General features: G+C 34.9%; 3 protein-coding genes across 3 annotated transcripts; 1 reads left to right on the top strand and 2 right to left on the bottom strand.

The window, feature by feature from the left end:
- Window positions 1-791: 791 nt before the first annotated feature.
- Window positions 792-16,123, bottom strand: LOC120412605 (uncharacterized). The gene is made up of 6 exons (XM_039573153.2): window positions 14,310-16,123; window positions 5,134-6,042; window positions 5,026-5,064; window positions 1,319-2,464; window positions 1,094-1,264; window positions 792-1,017 (listed from the first exon to the last, which is right to left on the bottom strand). Exons 1-6 carry the CDS (start codon window positions 15,959-15,961, stop codon window positions 855-857), a joined length of 4,080 nt encoding a protein of 1,359 aa, XP_039429087.1. The 5' UTR covers window positions 15,962-16,123; the 3' UTR covers window positions 792-854.
- A 5,301-nt stretch (window positions 16,124-21,424) lies between these two features.
- On the top strand, window positions 21,425-22,561 carry LOC120412613 (speckle-type POZ protein B-like). The gene has a single exon (XM_039573162.2). It carries the CDS (start codon window positions 21,445-21,447, stop codon window positions 22,489-22,491), a length of 1,047 nt encoding a protein of 348 aa, XP_039429096.1. The 5' UTR covers window positions 21,425-21,444; the 3' UTR covers window positions 22,492-22,561.
- Window positions 22,562-22,621: 60 nt separating this feature from the next.
- LOC120412600 (speckle-type POZ protein-like) lies at window positions 22,622-24,113 on the bottom strand. The gene is made up of 2 exons (XM_039573145.2): window positions 24,089-24,113; window positions 22,622-23,809 (listed from the first exon to the last, which is right to left on the bottom strand). Exon 2 carries the CDS (start codon window positions 23,790-23,792, stop codon window positions 22,716-22,718), a length of 1,077 nt encoding a protein of 358 aa, XP_039429079.1. The 5' UTR covers window positions 23,793-23,809; window positions 24,089-24,113; the 3' UTR covers window positions 22,622-22,715.
- Between the last annotated feature and the right edge of the window lie 1,188 nt (window positions 24,114-25,301).

Here is a 25,301-nt window from a genome sequence, read left to right as displayed (position 1 = left end):
GTGAAAAATGGTTTGAGAAAATAATGTTTAATATTTTCTGCTTTTATAGATGCTAATCGATACGCACGATGCCACGAAATTAATCAAATACATATTTTAAGATTCATCTTTTCTGTTAGTTTTAAAGATAATGAAATTTTAAAATGAATGTATTATTAACTAACTAACCGTTGCTGACAATCATAGAAACTTGAAAATTTTAAAACTGATAAACATAAAATAAAATAATTTTCTTGAATTTCCTATTTTTTTTAATTTGTTAAATTTAATAAATCTTTTAAACGTAAGTTTTTAAAATTTCTTAAATTTCTTATTTTTTTTAATTTGCTTAATTTCTTATTTTTTTAAATTTGTCAAATTTCTTATATCTTTTAATCTTTTTAAGTTTCTTAAATTTTGATTCACGAGCGCCACGATATTTCGAGGTGGGATGTCCCAAATTGGCTGAAATTTGGGGTGAAGACTCCCAAGATATATCCCGTGTGCATGCCGAAGGCCGATTTTGAAAATTAGCTTTTTTAAAAATACGATTTTTGATATAAAAAATATGAAAATATTTTTATGTTTTTTTTTTAAATTAAGTTATTGAAAATCGGTCTTCGTCATGCACACAGGATTAATTTAACGAGCTTTCACCAAAATTTTGAGCCGATTTGGTCAAAGTGTTTAGATATCGTGTCTTTGTTTTGTTAATAGATGAAAATGTATATTTTAATTGTAATAAAATCTAGAGATATTTAAAGGCTTTCTTTCCTCCTCAACTTAAAGATAATATTGCGGAAAAAAAACAATATTTATAAAAATATTTCACTCTCTCTCTTTGAAACAATCATTAAACCTACCTTACACCACCTCTAACTACATTCCACCCCGACGAGATGCTGCCTGGCGTACTCCCACATGAAGATGGCCCCGGTAACGTGCACGTTCAGCGACCGCACCACTCCAAACTGCGGAATCTCGGCCACAATGTCCAGCTGGGAAATGATGTGCGCCGGAAGGCCCTCCTTCTCGTGCCTAACCCAAGCGACGATTGGAGAAATAAGAACATTACCTTTTCATTATATTGCAGGGTGAAGTTGTTGTAACTCACCCGAGGACTAGAACGGCCCGGGATGGGAACCGAATCTGCTGAATTGGTCGACTTCCGGTGGTCTGTTCGGCGCCGACTATCGCGTAACCCTTGGCCTTCATCTCGCGCAGGTAGTCCACCAGCTGGAACGACTTGAGTTCGGCCACGTTCAGCCACTTTTCCGCGGTCATGCTGGAAATTAGATTTTTTCAAGAACATTCTTCTTTCAATTTTAATGGTTCTTACCTCAACGCTTGAAACTCCCTGCTCTCGACATCCTTGAGCGAACCCACGACGTACTGTCGCACGCCGAAAATTTCGCTACTCCGCGCCAACCCGCCCAAATTCGGCGCCCGATCCACCAAACTTGCCACCACAATCAACCCGTCCTCCTTCGCCTTCCTCAGTCGCAACCTCTCCGGCAAATCCCCCAGCAACTCCCTCCCCGGTTCCATCGCCTTCAACGGCACAATCTTCTTCTGGATGTGATCCGCCCCACCAAAGCCGGAACTCAGAAACAAACTCTCCCGTTTCTCTACCGCAAGCTCCCCAAACTCGATCGCCTCGCCCAGATTGATCCGCTCGAGTTGCAACGAAGCGAAACACTCCCCAAGAACCCTCGTCCCCACCACATCTTCCGCGGCCATCCCGGAAACGCGAGGAATGTTGTGAAACACGTTCTCCAACGTCAGCAAGTTCGCGTAGTCAAACACCCGGTTGAACCGGAAGTCCTTCATGCACTTCTCCAGGTTCTTCTCGACGTTGCCCTGCTTGAGGTAGCTGTTGATCGCGGCGTAGATGTTCCCGAACGGACCCGCCTCCGGCTTGTCGTAGAACTTCTCGATCAGCTTGGCGATGGTGATTTGGGCGTACAGTCGCGTCGAGAAGTTCTGCGCCATGGTCCACGGCAGCAGGAAGTTGATGTACTCCACGTCCAAATAATTAGTCTTACAGCAGCGAAGCCAAAGAACCACAAAGACCGATTGAACTCCGGACACCTTGACCTTATCCGCGCGCAGCGAGTTGATGATCGTCAACGTGTCGATCGACGAGTCCGCCAAGATCAACTCAATCAAATAGTTTATGTTAGGTTGATTAGTCTCGTACAGAACCACCTCCAGCAGCGGGTACGGATGAGTTCCGGTCAGCTTGAGCAGTACGCACAACGCCTGAACAATGCGCAGCTTGTGGCGATGGGTTTGCGAGTCGGCGTAGTACCGTTCCTTGGCTTTGCTGATCTGCTGGAAGCGTTCGATGAGCATGCGTTCGAGTTTCAGCAGGAACAGGGTGGCGTCCGGATGGTTGGTCGAGGCGAGGCGGTACAGGAACAGGACGCACATTACGCGGACGCGAGCGTCCGATTGGAGTTGGGTTGGTGGGGTGAAGAGGGGTCTGATGGACGGAAAAGGTTTCAGGTTCATTTTAACTATGACATTGAAAAGCAGAAAATATTACAAAATACATACTACAAAAACGACAATAAAACAGAAAAATATTTGTAAAAGTAAGGCTCGTATATGATTCAATTGAAATTATTACCACCGTATTGCAAAAAAAAAAATATTATTTTAAACCTTAATTTATATTTTTTTGTATAAAAAATAAACATACTAAAGGTCCTAAGTTTTATTTCAAGATGGTATGTTTTTAAGTTTATTTTTTATTTTTTTGTGATTTGAGCCCTTATAAATATTTTCAAAGTTTATGTCGCCCCCACCCCTCCAAAATTGGTCAGAAAGAGCAGGAGGAAAATAAAATATGTTTTCCAAAAACTTCAAATTCTTTGTACAATTCAAATTAACAACGCCAAAAAAAAATTCGGCGAAAATAAATTTTGTCAGTGCAGCGGCCTTAAATTTAAAAAAAAATTAAAATTTTAAAATTTTTAAAATTTTAAAATTTAGAATTTTCAGAATTTGAGAAATTTAAGAATTTTAAGAAATTTTAGAAATTTTAGAAATTAAAACAAACTTGAGAAATCAAAAAAAAAAATTTGAAAATCAAAAAAACTTTGAAGTAAAAAAAAATAGAAAATAAAAAATAAGAAATTTAAAAAATTCAGGAAATTTAAATAATTTTAAATTTGAGAAATTTAAGAAATTTAAGAAATTTAAGAAATTTAAGAAATTTAAGAAATTTAAGAAATTTAAGAAATTTAAGAAATTTAAGAAATTTAAGAAATTTAAGAAATTTAAGAAATATAGGAAATTTAAGAAATTTAAGAAATTTAAGAAATTTAAGAAATTTAAGAAATTTAAGAAATTTAAGAAATTTAAGAAATTTAGGAAATTCAAGAAATTTAAGAAATTTAAGAAATTTAAGAAATTTAAGAAATTTAAGAAATTTAAGAAATTTAAGAAATTTTAGAAATTTAAGAAATTTAAGAAATTTAAGAAATTTAAGAAATTTAAGAAATTTAAGAAATTTAAGAAATTTAAGAAATTTAAGAAATTTAAGAAATTTAAGAAATTTAAGAAATTTAAGAAATTAAAGAAATTAAAGAAATTAAAGAAATTTAAGAAATTTAAGAAATTTAAGAAATTTAAGAAATTTAAGAAATTTAAGAAATTTAAGAAATTTAAGAAATTTAAGAAATTTAAGAAATTTAAGAAATTTAAGAAATTTAAGAAATTTAAGAAATTTAAGAAATTTAAGAAATTTAAGAAATTTAAGAAATTTAAGAAATTTAAGAAATTTAAGAAATTTAAGAAATTTAAGAAATTTAAGAAATTTAAGAATTTTAAGAAATTTAAGAAATTTAAGAAATGTAAAAAAATGTAAAAAAATGTAAGAAATGTAAGATATGAAAGATATGTAAGATATGTAATAAATGTAAGAAATTTAAGAAATTTAAGAAATTTAAGAAATTTAAGAAATTTAAGAAATTTAAGAATTTTAAGAAATTTAAGAAATTTAAGAAATTTAAGAAATTTAAGAAATTTAAGAAATTTAAGAAATTTAAGAAATTTAAGAAATTTAAGAAATTTAAGAAATTTAAGAAATTTAAGAAATTTAAGAAATTTTAGAAATTTTAGAAATTTAAGAAATTTAAGAAATTTAAGAAATTTAAGAAATTTAAGAAATTTAAGAAATTTAAGAAATTTAAGAAATTTAAGAAATTTAAGAAATTTAAGAAATTTAAGAAATTTAAGAAATTTAAGAAATTTAAGAAATTTAAGAAATTTAAGAAATTTAAGAAATTTATGAAATTTAAGAAATTTATGAAATTTATGAAATTTAAGAAATTTAAGAAATTTAAGAAATTTAAGGAAGTAAAGAAAATTAAGAAAATTAAAAAATTTAAGAAATTTAAGAAATTTAAGAAATTTAAGAAATTTAAGAAATTTAAGAAATTTAAGAAATTTAAGAAATTTAAGAAATTTAAGAAATTTAAGAAATTTAAGAAATTTAAGAAATTTAAGAAATTTAAGAAATTTAAGAAATTTAAGAAATTTAAGAAATTTAAGAAATTTAAGAAATTTAAGAAATTTAAGAAATTTAAGAAATTTAAGAAATTTAAGAAATTTAAAAAATTTAAAAAATTTAAGAAATTTAAGAAATTTAAGAAATTTAAGAAATTTAAGAAATTTCAGAAATTTCAGAAATTTCAGAAATTTAAAAAAATTAAAAAATTTAAAAAATTTAAAAAGTTTAAAAAAATTTAAAAAATTAAAGAAATTTAAAAAAAATTAAGAAATTTAAGGAATTTTAATGTTTCAAAGTTTTAAAATTTTGAAGTTTTTAAGATTTTAAGTTTCTATGTTTGTATGTTTATGACTTTTTTTTGTATTTTTGTATTTTTTGTGAACTTGTGTTTTATTTTTGGGGCCAGCCCTACTGCGTTGTGTTCACCGCAGACAGGATTCTGAGAACGGAACCCATTTCACAGAATCTACAGGGGAGAAAGGATGCGTGGACATACCGTACAAAACGCTTCGAAATTCCGTACTTACGTCGTCAATGCTTTTGCAGCGCAGAATTCATCTTCGATCCTAAATAGAATACAACGAAAGCAACAGGTTAACAACTCATCAAAAGTCATTCCCAACTCAACAACCCACCTCTGCTCCCTTTTCTGTCCCTCTCCAAGCAGCAAACCAACCAGCAAGAACCTCGCAAACGGATTCCAATCCAACAGTGCCGCCACAGGCAGTTGTAGCAGCTTCTCAAACAGCAAATTCGCCAACCCTCCAATCGTCACCGCCTGTTCCAAAAACATCCCACAGTACTCGTTCACGACCTCCTTCAACCAAGCATTGTTCTGATTTTCTTCGGTGTCCCCTTCCTTCACGGGAGCCACCAACGCCCGGACAAACCTGGCCATCAACTTCATAAAGTGGTCCGACTTGCGGTAGATCAGGATTTCACGGTAGCATCGGTTGATCACCTCCCGGAAGGCGTCGAACGTCTCCTTTTTCAACGTTGCTGGTTGAGCTAGAAGGATCGTCAAAGTCTCCAGCGTGTTGTACAGAACGTGAACGCTTCCCAAATCAATCAGTTTGGGAAAGTCTTGACAGATTTTCGTTTTAATCGCTTCGTTGACGGTTTCACTCTTCAATCTCTGAACAAGCACGTCGCTCAACGCGTTGAACACCACTTCGTGAAGTGATTTGTCCTCGTTGCAACCTTGGATCGTTGCGACCAAATCTTCCAGCGAAAAGGTCCCCAGGAACAGGTCGACCATGTCCGTTCGTCCCAGCTGGCAAAACAGCCGCACCAACTGGGTGGTGACGGCGATCGGCAGTGACTCGTAGTTCAAACGGTTCAACCGTTTGTGGAACAGCAGCACCAATTTTGGCAGGGCTTCGTCGAGTAGTGGGATGAGGTTTGGGTTGGTGGTCAATTGTTGGTAGATTTCCACCGATTGAAGGGTGGCCTTGGAGTCGTCGTCGTTGAATGTGGGCAGCAAGTTGGTTAGTTTGGCTTTCAGGTCGATCTCGCTGAACGAAAGATTGCCGTGTTGGAGGAGTCTGAAATGGAGAATTGAAGAATTAGATTTTTGTTTTTTTTTCGGTTTTATTCAAACTAAAATATACAACAAAATCTTTAAAGTAAACATAACAAACTTTAATAAAAAAGATAATTAAAAACATAAAAAAATTATAAACATAGAAACAAAAACATAAAAACTTTAAAACATAAAAACTTTAAAACTTACAGATTTAAAAACCTAGCAACATAAAAACTAAAAACCTGAAAACATAAATATATTTAATATTTTAAATTTCTATAATTAAAAAAATAATAATATTTAAGAAAATTTAAGAAATTTAAGAGATTTTACAAATTTAAAATTTCTTAAATTTCTTAAATTTCTTAAATTTCTTAAATTTCTTAAATTTCTTAAATTTCTTAAATTTCTTAATTTTTTTAAATTTCTTAAATTTCTTAAATTCCTTAAATTTCTTAAATTTCTTAAATTTCTTAAATTTCTTAAATTTCTTAAATTTCTTAAATTTCTTAAATTTCTTAAATTTCTTAAATTTCTTAAATTTCTTAAATTTCTTAAATTTCTTAAATTTCTTAAATTTCTTAAATTTCTTAAATTTCTTAAATTTCTTAAATTTCTTAAATTTCTTAAATTTCTTAAATTTCTTAAATTTCTTAAATTTCTTAAATTTCTTAAATTTCTTAAATTTCTTAAATTTCTTAAATTTCTTAAATTTCTTAAATTTCTTAAATTTCTTAAATTTCTTAAATTTCTTAAATTTCTTAAATTTCTTAAATTTCTTAAATTTCTAAAAATTTCTTAAATTTCTTAAATTTCTTAAATTTCTTAAATTTCTTAAATTTCTTAAATTTCTTAAATTTCTTAAATTTCTTAAATTTCTTAAATTTCTTAAATTTCTTAAATTTCTTAAATTTCTTAAATTTCTTAAATTTCTTAAATTTCTTAAATTTCTTAAATTTCTTAAATTTCTTAAATTTCTTAAATTTCTTAAATTTCTTAAATTTCTTAAATTTCTTAAATTTCTTAAATTTCTTAAATATCTTAAATTTCTTAAATTTCTTAAATTTCTTAAATTTCTTAAATTTCTTAAATTTCTTAAATTTTTTAAATTTCTTAAATTTCTTAAATTTCTTAAATTTCTTAAATTTCTTAAATTTCTTAAATTTCTTAAATTTTTTAAATTTCTTAAATTTCTTAAATTTCTTAAATTTCTTAAATTTCTTAAATTTCTTAAATTTCTTAAATTTCTTAAATTTCTTAAATTTCTTAAATTTCTTAAATTTCTTAAATTTCTTAAATTTCTTAAATTTCTTAAATTTCTTAAATTTCTTAAATTTCTTAAATTTCTTAAATTTCTTAAATTTCTTAAATTTCTTAAATTTCTTTAATTTCTTTAATTTCTTAAATTTCTTAAATTTCTTAAATTTCATAAATTTCTTAAATTTCTTAAATTTCTTAAATTTCTTAAATTTCTTAAATTTCTTAAATTTCTTAAATTTCTTAAATTTCTTAAATTTCTTAAATTTCTTAAATTTCTTAAATTTCTTAAATTTCTTAACCTTCGGGAAGTCGCGCTAGTGTACTTTGTGCACCAGATTTTGGAAACTTCGAAAAACAATAGTTTTTCATGAAACAATCAAGCCGTAGCCTTGATATATGCTCAAGTTACACATTTTTACTTACGGAAACAAGTTCACCTAAGACATTGTTGAGTAAAAACTATTTTTAATATATTTTTTAAAATAGTGTTTTTGGGTTGGTGCACAAAGTACACCAGCGCGACTGCTCGTGTAAGTATTTTTTTTGTGGAATGAATACCGGAAGTTACATATTGTTTTTATAAGTCTCAATCTGGATCAATTGACCCCAAAACTGTTGCATTGTATTCAAGAGGGCCTCTAATCCCGACTTGATGAAAACATGGGTTCTGAGTATGGTCCGGTGGCCCTTGGGGATGTTCCGAAGAGGGGACATTTCCGGAAATCCGGTCCACAAGGCATGATGGGTGTCAAACTTCATAATTTTCAACGGCAAACCTCAGTATGAACATTTAAAGTGTCAGAGATGATCTTGCCACAATCCGGATTAACCCGGTGGCCCTGGGGATGTTCCGAAGAGGGGACATTTCCGGAAATCCGGTCCACAAGGCATGATGGGTGTCAAACTTCATAATTTTCAACGGCAAACCTCAGTATGAACATTTAAAGTGTCAGAGATGATCTTGCCACAATCCGGACTAACCCGGTGGCCCTGGGGATGTTCCGAAGAGGGGACATTTCCGGAAATCCGGTCCACAAGGCATGATGGGTGTCAAACTTCATAATTTTCAATGGCAAACCTCAGTATGAACATTTAAAGTGTCAGAGATGATCTTGCCACCATCCGGAATAACCCGGTGGCCCTGGGAATGTTCCGAAAAGGAGTACATTTCGGGAAATTCGGTCCAATATTCATAATTTTTAAAGGCTTTCGTCTTTATGGCCCTTTTTAGTGCTATAGGTGATCTGGCCATAATACGGACTGTCCCGGAGATGTTCCGACTCATACGGCCTTTCGTCCCATCAAAACGCTTGTAATGAAAGGCCGTAAGTGCAATGTCGTACCGCCCTTTCAAATGTTGGTCCAGAAATGAAATATGAAGTGCAATCATCAAAAAACAACTAATCATACACTTTCTTGAATTGTTTATTTATTTAGAGTAGTTTTTGATCCCATCACTTTTTTCTGTGTTCGTTTTTTATATTTTTTATCAGACCCTCGGTTCCTACCTAGGATCAGTACCTAAGCGGACCTTATAAATTAAGTAATAATCGAAGTTGACTTTACAGCTGCCGGCCACTATTGCTAGTATCAATCACAAGTACCTTTCTTTTATCTACAAAGACTTCGACGCCCAAGCCCTAGGTCAAAGGCACCCATATTAAAACGTAGAATTTACGACCTTTGGATTATGAGCCCAGTGCGCGGTCCGATTAATTTACACGACAAAAAAAAATAAAAGACTGAATACTAGCGAGGAAGCTGATTGCATTTTTAAACTTATGCTAGCGCACTCATATCATCAATTAATACATTTACTAACGATCTAACTATTTATTTCTAACCAAATAATATTTATATCTAACTTTATATTAGATGATCGCAGCTAATGTTCAAATGAGTCAACAATCAAAACGATATGCAGGACAAGCAGGAATTCCCGGGAAAAAATCCAGAAAAATTGGATATTTTTGGAACTCTTGATTCCCGGGAAATTTGGTCGAAACTCCCGGGAATTATGATACTTATAAATATTGAAGCAAAATAATATAAAGCCAATCAGAAACACTAGATGACAGATATATACAGATTATTCTTGTTGTTAATTCATTTATTTCTGACTGATTCAACCTTCTTGGCCTTTCGCTGCCCTATTCTATAAAAAGGAAAATATTTAGCCATATTGATGTTCGAAAAAAAGTTCGAGAAAAATTTGAATGAAACTTGTTGAAAATGCCTATTACTGTTAATGATGACATGACTACTATGTTGTGGAGTTTGAAAAATCTAAAGTAGATAAAGTATGTAAGTAAGGCCATAAATCATTTTATACTTTCCATTGGCACCCAAATTAATTACGATTAAACAATATGAATATGCATTCTGTGTAATGTTAAGATTATTGGTGTATATTTAATTTTCCGTAAGTATTGTAAATATTTATTCACTGAAAATTTTAAGTTGTCCTAGCGAAGAAACAAAATAGTTAAAATGTTGCTTTGGGTCATTATTTATCATCTTAGAAAAACATATTGAAGATTTTTTAACATTCGGATTAAAATCTCAATACAAGTTTTTTGATTACTACGAGTAAGCAGGACATAAACAGATTTTTAAACATAGGAAAAATCATTCACCATGAAGAATACTTTTAAAAAATACAGTACAGTTTGGAGTCCCAAAAAGCTCTAGAAATGGTCTTGTAATTGCAGATTCAGGAGTTTTCCAACAAGTAGGAAAATTACCACAACGCAATGGTTACCAAAAATAAAGTTCATTGAATAACTTAGACTAAATGTAATTAGATTCATTCAAATGTAATGAATGTATTACTTTTCTTTCAAATTACAGGCACATAAGCACTAATTTTGAACAATGACAAAAAAATTTTTGGGTCCCGGAAATTCCCGGGAAATAGCAAAAAACAACTCTCGATTCCCGGGAAATTGATATAATGTTTTTCAACCATCATGCCTTGCGGACCGGAATTTTGGAAGTGTCCCCTATTAAAACACTTTAAATGTTCATATTTTAAAAGACAATCGCACCGTCATTGCAGACTGGATACTAATATTTTAATAGACATCACACCGTCTTTTCACAGACTGAAGTTAGTAAATAACGGGACAAACACAGAACACCCAGAGGAAATGGGCGGGAATCGAACCCGGGCCCCTTAGCACACATGAGGGATCGGCAGCCGAAGCCGCTAACCACCGCGCCACGGGGTCCTCATAAACATTGAACGAAAAGCTTCAGGAAGATAAGGCGGGAATCGAACCCGCGCTCTATAGCAACTTAGGGATCGGCAGCCAAAGCCGCTAACCACTGCGCAACGAGACCCTCCACGAGGTTTGCCGTTGAAAATTATGAAGTTTGACACCCATCATGGCTTGTGGACCGGATTTCCGAAAATGTCCCCTCATCGGAACATCCCCAGGGCCACCGGGATAATCCGGATGGTGGCAAGATCATCTCTGACACTTTAAATGTTCATACTGAGATTTGCCGTTGAAAATTATGAAGTTTGACACCTATCATGCCCTGCGGACCGGAATTTCGGCAATGTCCCTTCTTCGGAACATCCCCGGGGCCACCGGGGTAGTCTGTATTGTGGCCAAATCACCTATGGCACTAAAAATGTCCATATAGAAGATTGCCTTTGAAAATTGTGAATTTTGACACCCATGATGGGTGTAGGGCCTTGTAGACCGGATTTCCGGAAATGTTCCCTCTTCGGAACATCTCCGGGGCCACCAGGTTGATCCGGATGGTGGTAAGATCATCTCTGACACTTTAAATGTACATATTGAGGTTTGCCGTTGAAAATTATGAAGTTTGACACCCATCATGCCTTGCGAACCGGAATTTCGGAAATGTCCCCTCTTCGGAACATCCCCAAGGCCACCGGGTTGATCCGGATGGTGGCCAGATCATCTTTGATACTTAAAATGGCCATATAGAGGTTTGCTTTTGAAAATTATGAAGTTTGACACCCATCATGCCTAGCGGACCAGAATTTCGGAAATGTCCCCTCTTCGGAACATCCCCGGGACCCCCCGGGTTATTCTGGATGGTGGTTAGATATCTGATGGCCTTCTAATTGGTGGAATTAACAACTTTGTAGAACATTGTTTCTTCCTATTTGGAATTATATTCAGTTTATTTGAAAATTTCTGACAGGTGCACAAAGTACACCACGCGACTGCTCTTGTAGTTTTTTTTTGCGCGACTTCCCGAAGGTTAAATTTCTTAAATTTCTTAAATTTCTTAAATTTCTTAAATTTCTTAAATTTCTTAAATTTCTTAAATTTCTTAAATTTCTTAAATTTCTTAAATTTCTTAAATTTCTTAAATTTCTTAAATTTCTTAAATTTCTTAAATTTCTTAAATTTCTTAAATTTCTTAAATTTCTTAAATTTCTTAAATTTCTTAAATTTCTTAAATTTCTTAAATTTCTTAAATTTCTTAAATTTCTTAAATTTCTTAAATTTCTTAAATTTCTTAAATTTCTTAAATTTCTTAAATTTCTTAAATTTCTTAAATTTCTTAAATTTCTTAAATTTCTTAAATTTCTTAAATTTCTTAAATTTCTTACATTTCTTAAATTTCTTAAATTTCTAACATTTCTTAAATTTCTTAAATTTCTTAAATTTCTTAAATTTCTTGAATTTCTTGAATATCTTGAATTTCTTGAATTTCTTGAATATCTTGAATATCTTGAATTTCTTGAATTTCTTGAATTTCTTGAATTTCTTGAATTTCTTGAATTTCTTGAATTTCTTGAATTTCTTGAATTTCTTGAATTTCTTGAATTTCTTGAATTTCTTGAATTTCTTGAATTTCTTGAATTTCATAATTTTTTTAATTTTCTTAATAAAAGCTTAAAAACTTCAAAACATAAAATCTTTTAAAAACACAAAAACTTTAAAAATTTCAAAAACTTCAAAACTTAAAAAACTTTAAATAGCTTAAAAAACTTAAAAAACCTAAAAAACTTAAAAAACTTAAAAAACTTAAAAAACTTAAAAAACTTAAAAAACTTAAAAAACTTAAAAAACTTAAAAAACTTAAAAAACTTAAAAAACTTAAAAAACTTAAAAAACTTAAAAAACTTAAAAAACTTAAAAAACTTAAAAAACTTAAAAAACTTAAAAAAACTTAAAAAAACTTAAAAAACTTAAAAAACTTAAAAAACTTAAAAAACTTAAAAAACTTAAAAAACTTAAAAAACTAAAAAAAACTTTAAAAACTTAAAAAAACTTAAAAAACTTAAAAAACTTAAAAAACTTAAAAAACTTTAAAAACTTTAAAAACTTTAAAAACTTTAAAAACTTTAAAAACTTTAAAAACTTTAAAAACTTTAAAAACTTTAAAAACTTTAAAAACTTTAAAAACTTTAAAAACTTTAAAAACTTTAAAAACTTTAAAAACTTTAAAAACTTTAAAAACTTTAAAAACTTTAAAAACTTTAAAAACTTTAAAAACTTTAAAAACTTTAAAAACTTTAAAAACTTTAAAAACTTTAAAAACTTTAAAAACTTTAAAAACTTTAAAAACTTTAAAAACTTTAAAAACTTTAAAAACTTTAAAAACTTTAAAAACTTTAAAAACTTTAAAAACTTTAAAAACTTTAAAAACTTTAAAAACTTTAAAAACTTTAAAAACTTTAAAAACTTTAAAAACTTTAAAAACTTTAAAAACTTTAAAAACTTTAAAAACTTTAAAAACTTTAAAAACTTTAAAAACTTTAAAAACTTTAAAAACTTTAAAAACTTTAAAAACTTTAAAAACTTTAAAAACTTTAAAAACTTTAAAAACTTTAAAAACTTTAAAAACTTTAAAAACTTTAAAATCTTTAAAAACTTTAAAAACTTTAAAAACTTTAAAAACTTTAAAAACTTTAAAAACTTTAAAAACTTTAAAAACTTTAAAAACTTTAAAAACTTTAAAAACTTTAAAAACTTTAAAAACTTTAAAAACTTTTAAAACTTTTAAAACTTTAAAAACTTTAAAAACTTTAAAAACTTTAAAAACTTTTAAAACTTTTAAAACTTTTAAAACTTTTAAAACTTTTAAAACTTTTAAAACTTTAAAAACTTTAAAAACTTTAAAAACTTTAAAAACTTTAAAAACTTTAAAAACTTTAAAAACTTTAAAAACTTTAAAAACTTTAAAAACTTTAAAAACTTTAAAAACTTTAAAAACTTTAAAAATTTTAAAAACTTTAAAAACTTTAAAAACTTTAAAAACTTTACAAACTTTAAAAACTTTAAAAACTTTAAAAACTTTTAAAACTTTAAAAACTTTAAAAACTTTAAAAACTTTAAAAACTTTAAAAACTTTAAAAACTTTAAAAACTTTAAAAACTTTAAAAACTTTAAAAACTTTAAAAACTTTAAAAACTTTAAAAACTTTAAAAACTTTAAAAACTTTAAAAACTTTAAAAACTTTAAAAAATTTAAAAACTTTAAAAACTTTAAAAACTTTAAAAACTTTAAAAACTTTAAAAACTTTAAAAACTTTAAAAACTTTAAAAACTTTAAAAACTTTAAAAACTTTAAAAACTTTAAAATCTTTAAAAACTTTAAAAACTTTAAAAACTTTAAAAACTTTAAAAACTTTAAAAACTTTAAAAACTTTAAAAACTTTAAAAACTTTAAAAACTTTAAAAACTTTAAAAACTTTAAAAACTTTAAAAACTTTAAAAACTTTAAAAACTTTTAAAAACTTTAAAAACTTTAAAAACTTTAAAAACTTTAAAAACTTTAAAAACTTTAAAAACTTTAAAAACTTTAAAAACTTTAAAAACTTTAAAAAATTTAAAAACTTTAAAAACTTTAAAAACTTAAAAAACCGAATTAGTTTTTTCAGCAGAACTTTTGAAGGACTTCACAAATCATTACGATTTTTTAAACAAACCTATTAGACCTCAAACCGGACAGAATGGAACAAACTCGGACCAAATCCGTTCAGCCAATGCCGAGAAAATCGAGTGAAAAAAAAAATCTTATTTTGCTTCCTCACCTCACCGCCAACATCACGTCCATGTCCAGTATCTGCCCGAACCGGCGCTCCGTCGACGTCCGCTCGTTCCTCATAAACGGCACAAAAACATCCCGCGCGAGCACCTCCAGCTCCGCTCCGTCCTTCCTGACTCGTGCCAGTAACCGCTCAAAGCAGAGCCCATCCACGCGCTGCTGAAACTCGTCCCAGTTGCTTAGCTCCGGAAGTTTGACGGACGCGTTCAGCTTCGCGAGGGTTTCCAGCTGGAGCAGGATGCGGTCCAGCGGGGGTGGGTTTGTTGACGTTGTGAGGGTTAGTTGGATGATCGTGTTGGAGAGATTGAGGGCGGTTAGGCTGCGAAGGTTGAGGTTTTTCACCGTTGAGCACTGGTCGACTAGGGAGGAGAGGATTTCTTCTAGATTTTGGATGGTTGGTTGGTTTTGCAGGAGTTGTCCGATGATTTCCAGGAAGCTGGCAAAGGGAACCGATCCCCACGGAACGTTTTTGAAGTTTTCCAAGAGGAAAGTGGTCGCTTCCGGTGATTTGTAGTAATTTGATAGAAGCTGATTTGCGCTGTTTGATTCTTGAAAGAGTTGGGTTCTGTTTAGAGAATTGAGGAACAATCGCTCCAGCGACTGTCTCTTGTCGTTGAAACTGTCTTGCTTCAGGATGTAGTTGATTCCCCAACCGGAAACGGCGTTATTTTCGTGTCTCAAGATTAATTTGAGTGCGGAATTCTTCCATTCCGGCTTCAATTGGTCCATCTTTCCAACAAATGGCAACGCTGGCAAGACCAGATGAGTCTGGGATTCGCCCAAAGCTTCCACGATGGTCACAAAACTTTGCCACGACTCGACCGTCGATTTCTTGTCCACTTGGTAAGCAATCAAGCTTTTAATAACGGAAAGTGCTTGCTTTCTCACAAGCTGGTCCGGCGATTCGCAGCATTCATTGAGTAGAAGCCAAACGTCCTCGGAGGCAACTACTTTGGCCATCGTTTCCCGCAGGTCCTCCCGTCTAGCACCAGTTTCAACAAGGTGACACAGCATAAAGCTGCGATGTTCCTGGGAAATCCGTCCATCATCGCGGACAATCGCCTCAAACCAACTTTCGCAAACATCAGGACGAAAGTTGCTCAACAGCTGCAGGCAGGCCAACGACTTGAGCTGAATCTGGTGCGATTCCGAGTGAAGATTCCCAACCAATCTGTCCACGTCCAACCGCTCAAACCCCACCCTAAGAGCATCCTTTTCCAACGAAGCCAGCAGCATCACCCTCAAAACTTCGTAAAACACCGGAAGCTCAAAGAAATCCCGCTGAAACCGATCCACAAAGTATCCAACCGTCCGCCAGTCTCCCTCCTGAAGCACCAACAACCCAACCACGTTCAGCACCAGCCCCAACCGAACATCCTCCTTCTGCAGCCGCAAATGCTGGTCCTCCACCAACCCAAGCAGCCTCTTCCCACTCATCCACTCAATGCCAGGAACATCCTCACTCTTTTGACCTCTCAAAACAAGCAGATAAATCGCAGCCTCCAGCGCAGCTTCCTCCAACCGGTCAAAATTCCCACGGAATCGCGCTCCATCCCGGCAGGCCAGCAAAAGCTGCCCGTAAACGGCCACATTCTGCTGCAGCAGCTCGCGGAAGAACGACGTCTTGAAGGCACCCATTGCGACTGGTCATTGAGGTCGAAGTTGCACGCGCGCGAGCGGAATTAAAATCTAGATCCTGGAACCGTAAGCGCTTGGGCTAATTAGTTAGTAGCGGTTTCCGCGAGCCGATCGCCGCGCCGGTTTACGGAACTTGCGGCGAGGTTCACGCAAGGAAAACAAAAACAAGTCGGGAAATGTCAAAACAACGAGGTGACAAAAAAATCGTGGAAGGGTTGCCAGTTCAAGGATTTTTTTTAATGTTTGCGGGTGGTGCAGAACGCGATAAACACGAATTTCGGCAAACGAGAACTTACTCAGAAAAGGGTAAACGTCATGATTCGAAATCCGGACACTTATTTCTAGTTATGCCTAAATTCAGTCGCATTGATCCCCTAGCAGTATTTTAAGAGCGAGTCCACGAGCAAAGCATACCCATCTCGCATCGACCTCACCAATCTGTCTGAAATTTTCAGGGGTTTTTTGTACATATAAAACTAGCTTCTAGCCAAAATATGAGCACTCTAGGTCAACGGGAAGTGGGGCAAATCGGGACAAAAGGTTTGAAGGTTCAAAAACGTCAAAAAAAATAAAATGATGTAACTTAGGCTAAATTTAATTAAATTCAAAATGCCTGGGCTTGAAAAATGCAACAAAATGCAGGGTGCAGCATCCCAATTGGTTAAATCTAAAGGGATTTATTATCATTTTTGTGTAAAAATTGCACAATTTTCAAACGCAAATAAAAAAATGTTCCATCCAGATATCAACTCGGTTCGACCTGCAGTTTGAAGGGGACATTTGGGACTACCATCTGAGACTGAGAACGCTATGCTAGTTGTATATGTACAAACAACCCTTGAAAATCTCAGGTAGATTGGTGATGTCCAAACGACGTCCCATAAGGCTTTCTAGTCAGAAATTTACCAACACATTCAAAGTATGTTTACATTACAGCTAGACGATTGTTTGCATCAGATTTCCTACACTCAAAATCAGAAGTACCCCTATATCTGTCATCCCAAGGAAAAAAAAACCCTTTTTGAGGGTTACTTCCACCCTTTTTTCAAGTTTACCCGTCGTCACCCTTTTGCAAAGGGTTACTACCGGTAAACTTGAAAAAATGTTTGTTTTCCTTGACAGATAAAGTACATTTTTTGAAGGGTACTTCTGATTTTGAGTGTATCTCTTTCTAGCATAATTTTATTTGTCAGGCGACCTCCAGCTTGATTTTTTGACTGCCGCCGATATGTCAGCCAACATACTTCGCAGGGCTGTGACAACTCGAGCTCGATCATTATTTGCATCAGGACACTGTGACGAGAAGTTCGTCATTTTTCGGTTAAATTATATTTTGTCACTGGGCCTAGAAAGCCTTCTAGGAGGTCAAATGAAGAAGTTCATTTTTTCGATTTTTTTGACAGTTCGTCACTTTTTGTTTTTAATTTTACTTTGACCAACCAACAGGGTACAAACTAAAAAAGTGTCAAACGAAAAAGTGACCAAGTGGTTGAGTGTATCCTCCCAAGTAACCATCCAGCACTAATAACCAGCTATACTTCGGCACTAAATGCGCTTTTACAGCTACGGGTAAAAGTTAAACAGTTTTTGCCTCAGCACTGACAGCTACTATAGTGCTGAATAATGGCCGCTTTTGGACTTTACTCGGCTGGTTTAGTGCTGTTCTCTACTTTTGATGTCCAACCCTGCGGAAAATGTCAAAATAAAAAATAAACAGAGAGGCAAAAATGCGCCCCACGCTCTCTCTATTCTATTTTTGGTTTGTTTACTATACTGCGTTACCGACTGCCTGCTGAATGAACGAAGACGATTATTTTTAGAAGATCTGTGTGATTATGGTAGTTGACGTCGCTGATGTGGTGATTCCAGAGCCCGTGTCCTCACGGCTAAATGAGAAGTAATGTTTGATGTGTTTTTATAGCTGGTTATTAGTTCGTGTCAACACAAAATCACAAGTTTTTCTCTTATCTTTTTTTGAAAACAATGGAAAACAATTGATTTATTTGATAAATCTTATTTACCTATAAAGCATTTTTGCGTACAATGAATCACTTTTTACATTTATTTGATTGTCCTACAGCTACCTCCTAGGACAATGTTTTTATTCAGCTATTTTTCGCACGGTTCACGTAAACCAAATTTCTGCCTCCCGGATCGTCGTCGAACAGCGTACATTCAACTTCCTTGCACGTTCCGGACATCCCACGGGCCATCGAATGCTGCAGCATTACCCGGGTGGGGCTGATCGCAGGACCACCAGCTGCCTTTTCCCTGGAATGGTTGAAACGAGACGATGTTGGGAAACTGAAAATTAATTATGTTAAAAACTGGTAATGTTTAGAGTTATTTCACATACTTACATGAAAAGATTGCAAAATAAGGAAAGATTTGAGCGAATTTTCAAAAATATCTGCCCACTTGAAGGGGCCTGAGTGAGCGAACAGTTTGTTTTGCTTTTTCCCTCTCTCTCACTCTTCACTCATAACCAGAATCGTGTTGCCAGTTTTATAAAAAATCTGGAAGGTGTTGCCAGTCGTGGCTTTAAACCAGCACTATAACAGCTTTTGACTGTGCTGTTAAATAAGTGCTGATTCGCATTAACCAATGCTGTTGAATGGCTAATCAGCAATAGAGGTGCCAATTTACTGCTGATTTGTGACTTTTGTTAGTGCTGGATGGTTACTTGGGCTATTTTTGGGGGAAAAGGGTACACTCTTACCGAAAATCATGATTTTTTGAGTTCCAAATCCCACTTTTCATACGATTTTTTCAGTTCAACCCATATAACCATTTTTATGGTTGTAGTACCTGTACTACAACCATAGAGTTATCTACGTGCGCATGTATTGCGTGTACGTACACGCAGAAAAATCAAGCTGGTTTGAATCAAAAAAATATTTTGTTGTTTTATCTTGAGGATTTTTTGTTGAAATAACCCTCAAAACCGATCAAAACAACTCAAAATATTGAGTTGAAATGACGTGATGTAATTTGTCAAACTCTTTTGGAAACAACAACAATTTTTTTGATTTGATTCAACCCACAACGGCGTAGAATCAACTTTAATATGTGTTTTTGATTCAAATCTAAATTATTGTGATTTACACGTGCCCGCTATCTGTCAAAAAGTTAAGTTTTTATCAGTGGGCTGTTCTTTTTTTTTCGTTCCGTACGACGAGGCTGTACTTACGGATCCGTAGTTTGTTCATTTGCCTCGAGCGAATCGCGAAATTTGAAAAGGTAGATTCAGGGTGATTTCAAAACCACCCAAAACCAGGCCGACTTAACACGGACAATTGAAATGCCGATGCTGCCGCCACCAGAAGTTCTTCAGCGTGTCGCTTGCAAGACGGAGAACCAACCCACTTTAGCAGATTTATCGGGACATTTTTGGTAAGCGCCTTAGGATTCTACATAAAATTTTCTTTTCTTACGTTTTTCCCACCGTTGCAGACCTCTGCGGAAAACAGCATAACCACGATCTGGAAACAAGTGCCAACATGGCCGCTCAACGCGGGGAGGCAACTTTGCAAACTTGTCGGTTCAATCAGAGGCGACAGTGTCAACGACGACGGGGAAATGGATCACGGGCCAAATTTGCTGCAATATTTGATGGAACAGATGGACATTATTTGGAATTTTCAATAAAATTTAAATATCAATAAAACTACAATTTTTATTTCAATTCAACATTTTATTGATTCAATTCAAGGACCATAACCTTAATTTGAAAAATATCTCTAGTTGTTTCAACAACAAAACCGACGTTGATTCAACAAAATTTTGATTTGAACGTGGCTTCTGTCAAATTTTGATCAACAAAAATGAGGGTAGGTTCAACAAAAAAACTGCTTTGAAACAACCAAATGTCTCGATCTGAAATAATAAAATTAGAGAGTTGATTCAATACAAAAATTTTGTTGATTATATTCAACAAAATATTTTGTTGAATCAAACCTCATACAGGCTGATTCTACAAAATATTTTTCTGCGTGTACACGAAAAAGATTGAGGTTAAATTTTGTCCGGCCTGCCAAATCAAATGGTGCGCTAGTGTGTGTACCCGAAACGTCATAAAGCTCTATGAAAATTGTTATATGGGTTGAACTGAAAAATTCGTATGAAAAGTGGGATTTGGACAAGGGGGTTGACACATCAAATATTTTCATTCGAATCATTCTGCTCATTCCAGAATTATTCTGGAATGATGCTGGCATAAACATGATTATTCTGTTTCTAATTAATTTTGTTTTTGCGTGTCAGCGATCAGCTGCTGTCATTTTATTGAAGGAAAAATAAACATGTTTTGAAAATCAAACAAATTCTCGTCATTCCAGAATCAATTCAGAATGATCGGCTGGCATTTGGACTAGGATTTGGACTAGGATTTGGAACTCAAAAAATCATGATTTGGTAAGGGTGTATCTTATATATGGCAGATTTGGCACCATTGGGTTTTGTTTTGCCAGTTTATTTTGAAAATTTTTGTTTGTAATTAATTTTATAAGGCTTTCTAGTCAGAAATTTACCAACACATTCAAAGTATGTTTACATCACAGCTGGACGTTTGTTTGCATCAGGTTTCCTATCTCTTTCTAGCAAAAGTTTTTTGTCAGGCGACTTCTAGCTGGGTTTTTTGACTCACCGCCCGATATATCAGCAAACATATTTCGCAGGGCTGTGACAGCTCGAGCTCGGTCTTTGTTTGCATCAGGACACTGTGACGAAGAGTTCGTCATTTTTGGGTTAAACTATATTTTTCTCACTGGGGCTAGAAAGCCTTATATCAAAATTTTGGTCAAAAAACAGTGGAAGCGGATGTAAAATAGTTTTTAAAATTTTTTAATTAAATTTGTAAGTATTTTTTCAACATGGTGTGATATATTGTAATATTATAGTAGTCAATGATTTAGTAGATCATAGTAGTCAATGATATGTTAGGGGTCTGACAAGAGAAACGGCAGTACTCCGAATTAACTGATAATCAACATTACACACTGTTCAGTTCATGGCCTATCTACAATCACTTAGCTTAGAAAATTTCACTTAGCTTAGGAATTTGAATCAATGGAAATGAATCTGAGTTTCTACAATGGAAAAGTAATCAAATTAGAAACTGACGTTTGGTTTGGAAAATTTCAAAATCTACGGTAAGTTGACGTTTCCATATCAAAGGTAAACAAACAACTGCATAGCAACGTATATCAGCCCAGCAAGTTTTCTAAATTGATTGTGGATGACGAACGTAAGTTGCAGACTTTCCTAAGTAACTACTTTACTTAGATGTTCTAAGCTAAGTGATTGTAGATAGGCCATCACTTTTACACACTTGTACGGGATTTTTCAGTTTAAGTATGATTACACGAAAGTGTCTAATCATACTTGAACTGAAAAATCCCATACAAGTGTGTAAAAGTGAACTGAAAAAAGTGTAATGCTGTTTAACAGTGTACCTGAAAAAAATTCCAGATCTTCCGAACGTCATGTCCGACAAGAACGAGCAAATTTGTGTTTTCCAAGAAAAATACAACACTTCGATTAAAAGAAAACAGTACGATTTCACCTGGAGGATCAGCCAACTCTCCACATGGCTGGCAAATGTAGAAGGAGTGCAATGTTCACCTGTTTTTCCCAACAACTCAAAAGAGAAAATTCGTTGGGAATTACGGTTTTATCCTAAATCGTATACGGTAGATCAGTACTGCTCGTTGTTCCTTAAAATGCACTCTTCTATGAATCCGCAAAAAGACGTTCCCGTGACTTCAAATCTGGCACTGATGGACTCCAAAGGCAACATCTTTTTCAAGCTTGTTGTATCAGCAAAATTTAAAGCAAATGAGAGCAGAGGATACACTCAGTTTTTTCTTTTAGAAACTCTACTCCAGAAAATCCAGCCTGAGGATGAGCTGTCGATTAAATGTACGATTGAAGCCCAAGTCGAAATCGTGACTGAGCCAGAAAAGGTGATGAAGCTTCCGGAGATTGTCTCCAGCAGCCTGTCCCAGGATTTGGAAACTCTCGTAGGCGATGAGCAGTTTGGCGACGTTACGATGGTGGTCTGCGGAGAAAAGCAGCTCGCCCACAGGAACATTCTGGCCGCTAGGAGTCCCGTGTTTGCCGCCATGTTCTCACATCCCTTGAAAGAATCGGTTGAGAACTGCGTCGTGGTCGAGGATGTCGAACCGACGGTGTTCAAAGCCCTGCTGCGATACATCTACACGGACAAGGTCACGTGTCTTGACACGAAGGCCCAGGAGCTGTACGCTGCTGCCGACAAGTACGGTCTTCCGGCGCTGAAAAGCTTGTGCCGCAACAACATTCTGGAGAAGCTCTGTCCGGAAAACGCCGCCGATACGCTGAAGCTAGCCGATCTGCACAGCGACCTCGAGATGAAGCGGTACACGTTGGCGTTCTTCAGCGGGAGCAAGGCGGCCCAAATGACGAAAACGGCCGGTTGGAAGGACATGGTCAGAACGCATCCGCATTTGGTCGATGAGGCATTTGACGCGTTGGCTGCCAGAGTTTCCTAGTTTCAGTGGGAATTGAAATGGTTATCTGATCACATCTGTTTACAGAATAAAGTTGATTTGCATTTATTTGCATATTTTTTTTAAATTTCTATCTGAAGTCCTGAAAATATTGATGAATAAAATAAGCAAGGATGTTTTTAAAACAAATCAATTTTATTGTTATACGGATAGGCACGTAAAAATCGTTTTAACAGTTATCTCGAACAGATAACAATCACATTCCATCAACGAAAGGGAATTCGCGCTGCGAGCGCCTCGAACGCTTCGCCAACCAGGTGCGGATGTGTCTTGGCCATGTCTTGCCAGCCGGCCGTTTTCGTGACCTTGATTGCCACGCTTCCGCTGACAAACGCCAGCGTGTATCGCTTCATCTCGAGGTCGCTGTGCAGATCGGCCAGCTTCAGCGTATCGGCAGCGTTTTCCGGGCAGAGCTTCTCCAAGATGCTGTTGCGGCACAGGCTTTTCAGCGTCGAAATGCCGTACTTGTCGGCTGCCGCGTACAACTCCTGAGCCATTGTGTCCAAACAGGTCACCTTGTCGGTGTAGATGTATCGCAGCAGGGCTTTGAACACCGTCAGTTCGACATCCTCGATGACGACACAGTTTTCAACCGATTCCTGCATGGCATGCTCGAACATGGCAGCAAACACGGGACTTCTCGCGGTCAGGATGCACTTGTGGGCTTGAACCGCCTCCCCGTCGACCATCATCGTGAGGTCGCCAAACTTTCCGTCACCGATCAGCAACTCCAAATCCTTGGAAAAGCTGCTGGGCAAGGCTTCCGGTAGAGAAGTCTTAAATTCCTTCACAGCACTAGTCACAATCTCCGGATGGGCTTCAATCGTGCATTTGATCACCAGCTTATCCCCAGGAGATAGCTTCTCGAGCAAAGTTTCGCGTTTGATTGCGTTACCGCCCGCACCACCCCTGACCGTCACTGGAATCGGGGACGCTGTCTTGCCTGTTCTATAGAACACGTTACTTTTATAATCCAGCAGCGCAATATCGTAGGTAATTTGCACTGTCCTCTGCAAATCCTCCGGGGAAAACAGCCTCAGGAAAACGGCGCAGTACCGTTCATCAGTGCGCGATTTGGGATTAAACACCAAAATCCATCGAATGTTCGCTACGGGACTGTTCGGAAATTTAACGAAGAAATGGCGGCTCTCGGCTCGGGCCGACCATGCGCTGAACCGGTTGATGGCCCACGTGAGCTCGTACTTCTGACCCTTTATTGTGGTAACGTAGTGGTCCCGTTGGACGGTTTCTTGGTTGGAACGGTTGGGACACAGTGCAGACATGGCGAAAGTTGATTGATCTGTAAAGTAAAAAAAAAACTTAAAACACCCAAAAAGCAAAACTTGAAGTTTTACTTATTTTATCATTTGCAAAAAAAAAACTCTAGAATTTTACTATTCATAACAAGCTAGAGAAAATTTCAATTAGACCAATTCATAAGCTTTTTGGAAAATATTGCTTCTAACATTTCTTGAGTTTTTTTTTTTAAAGGTAAAAAGAAGACTGGATTTTAAATATAGCAAAGTCTATGGCATGGTGATATTCAAAAAGTAAGCGTTAAAAATTATATTCTGCTAACCCTAACGATTGCAACTACTGAAAAAAACGTTTACAACATAATTTATAGTACAACCGTCGCTTTTAACAGAATTTTCGCCTAAATTACGATAAGAACACTTTTCTTACATGTTATTACAGTTCAAAATATAAACAAACCAGTGGGATGATGAAAAGAAAATGTCAAATACACGCTAACAGCGATCTACACTGGTAAACAGCATTACACTTTTTTCAGTTCACTTTTACACACTTGTATGGGATTTTTCAGTTCAAGTATGATTACACACTTTCGTGTAATCATACTTGAACTGAAAAATCCCATACAAGTGTGTAAAAGTGAACTGAACAGTGTGTAATCACAGACAAACAGACGGGACACTCGAGTGCGGAACCATCGTCCTTCAATAACCGAGCCAAAACGGTTATTTCAAATGCAATTTAGCTTCGGCATCCACTCACCCGGCGCTGATGGCGCTGTTGTCGTGACAGCTCGCCTGTCTTTCCTTAGTGTGTGTGATGTGTTTTTGTGTTGTTAAGTTGAGCGTGAGCACGTGGCAGCAAATGAAAACAACAAAAATATGATGGAATTCAGGAATACTAACGACGATCCACAATCCTTGCTTAGCGGGACAAGATTGGGGCAGTCTCAGCCAGGGTCAGATGAGCGACTGACTAGCGAGGACATACCTCTTGCCCCATTATTAACCCAGTAGGCCGTCTCAATAGAGTGTAACAAAAATGACTTTTTGGCGGGCATTCAAGGGTTTGTTCCGGTGGGCATACTAAGCCCAAATCCAAAATATGAGCTTGATTGGACGTAACAGGAGCTGGCGCTCCGCCCTTCAATTTTAAATGGGATTTAACCCGTAAAAAAAGATTTTTTCAAAAATGTCACTTTTTGAGGCATTTTGGCCACCAATGCGTTTACCAAAAACATCACTGGCGTGTAGGCCAGATCCTTGCGCATCTTTTGGTGTATATAACATTGACATTTGGAGCACCGTGGAGCTCGGTACAGGCCTTCAAAGTTTGGCATTTTTTCGAAAAATCGGCCCCGGCAAAATCAAATGGCGTCTAGGGCGTCGCGAGGCGCGACGCATATCTTTTTTGCCGGGACCGATTTTTCAAAAAAGTGATGTTTTTGGTAAACGCATTGATGGCCAAAATGCCTCAAAAAGTGACATTTTTGAAAAAATCTTTTTTTACGGGTTAAATCCCATTTAAAATTGAAG

The sequence above is a fragment of the Culex pipiens genome, chromosome 3 (assembly GCF_016801865.2).
Source record: "Culex pipiens pallens isolate TS chromosome 3, TS_CPP_V2, whole genome shotgun sequence".
NCBI classification, from domain to species: Eukaryota; Metazoa; Arthropoda; class Insecta; order Diptera; family Culicidae; genus Culex; species Culex pipiens.
This window is presented reverse-complemented; position numbering and strand designations above follow the sequence as displayed.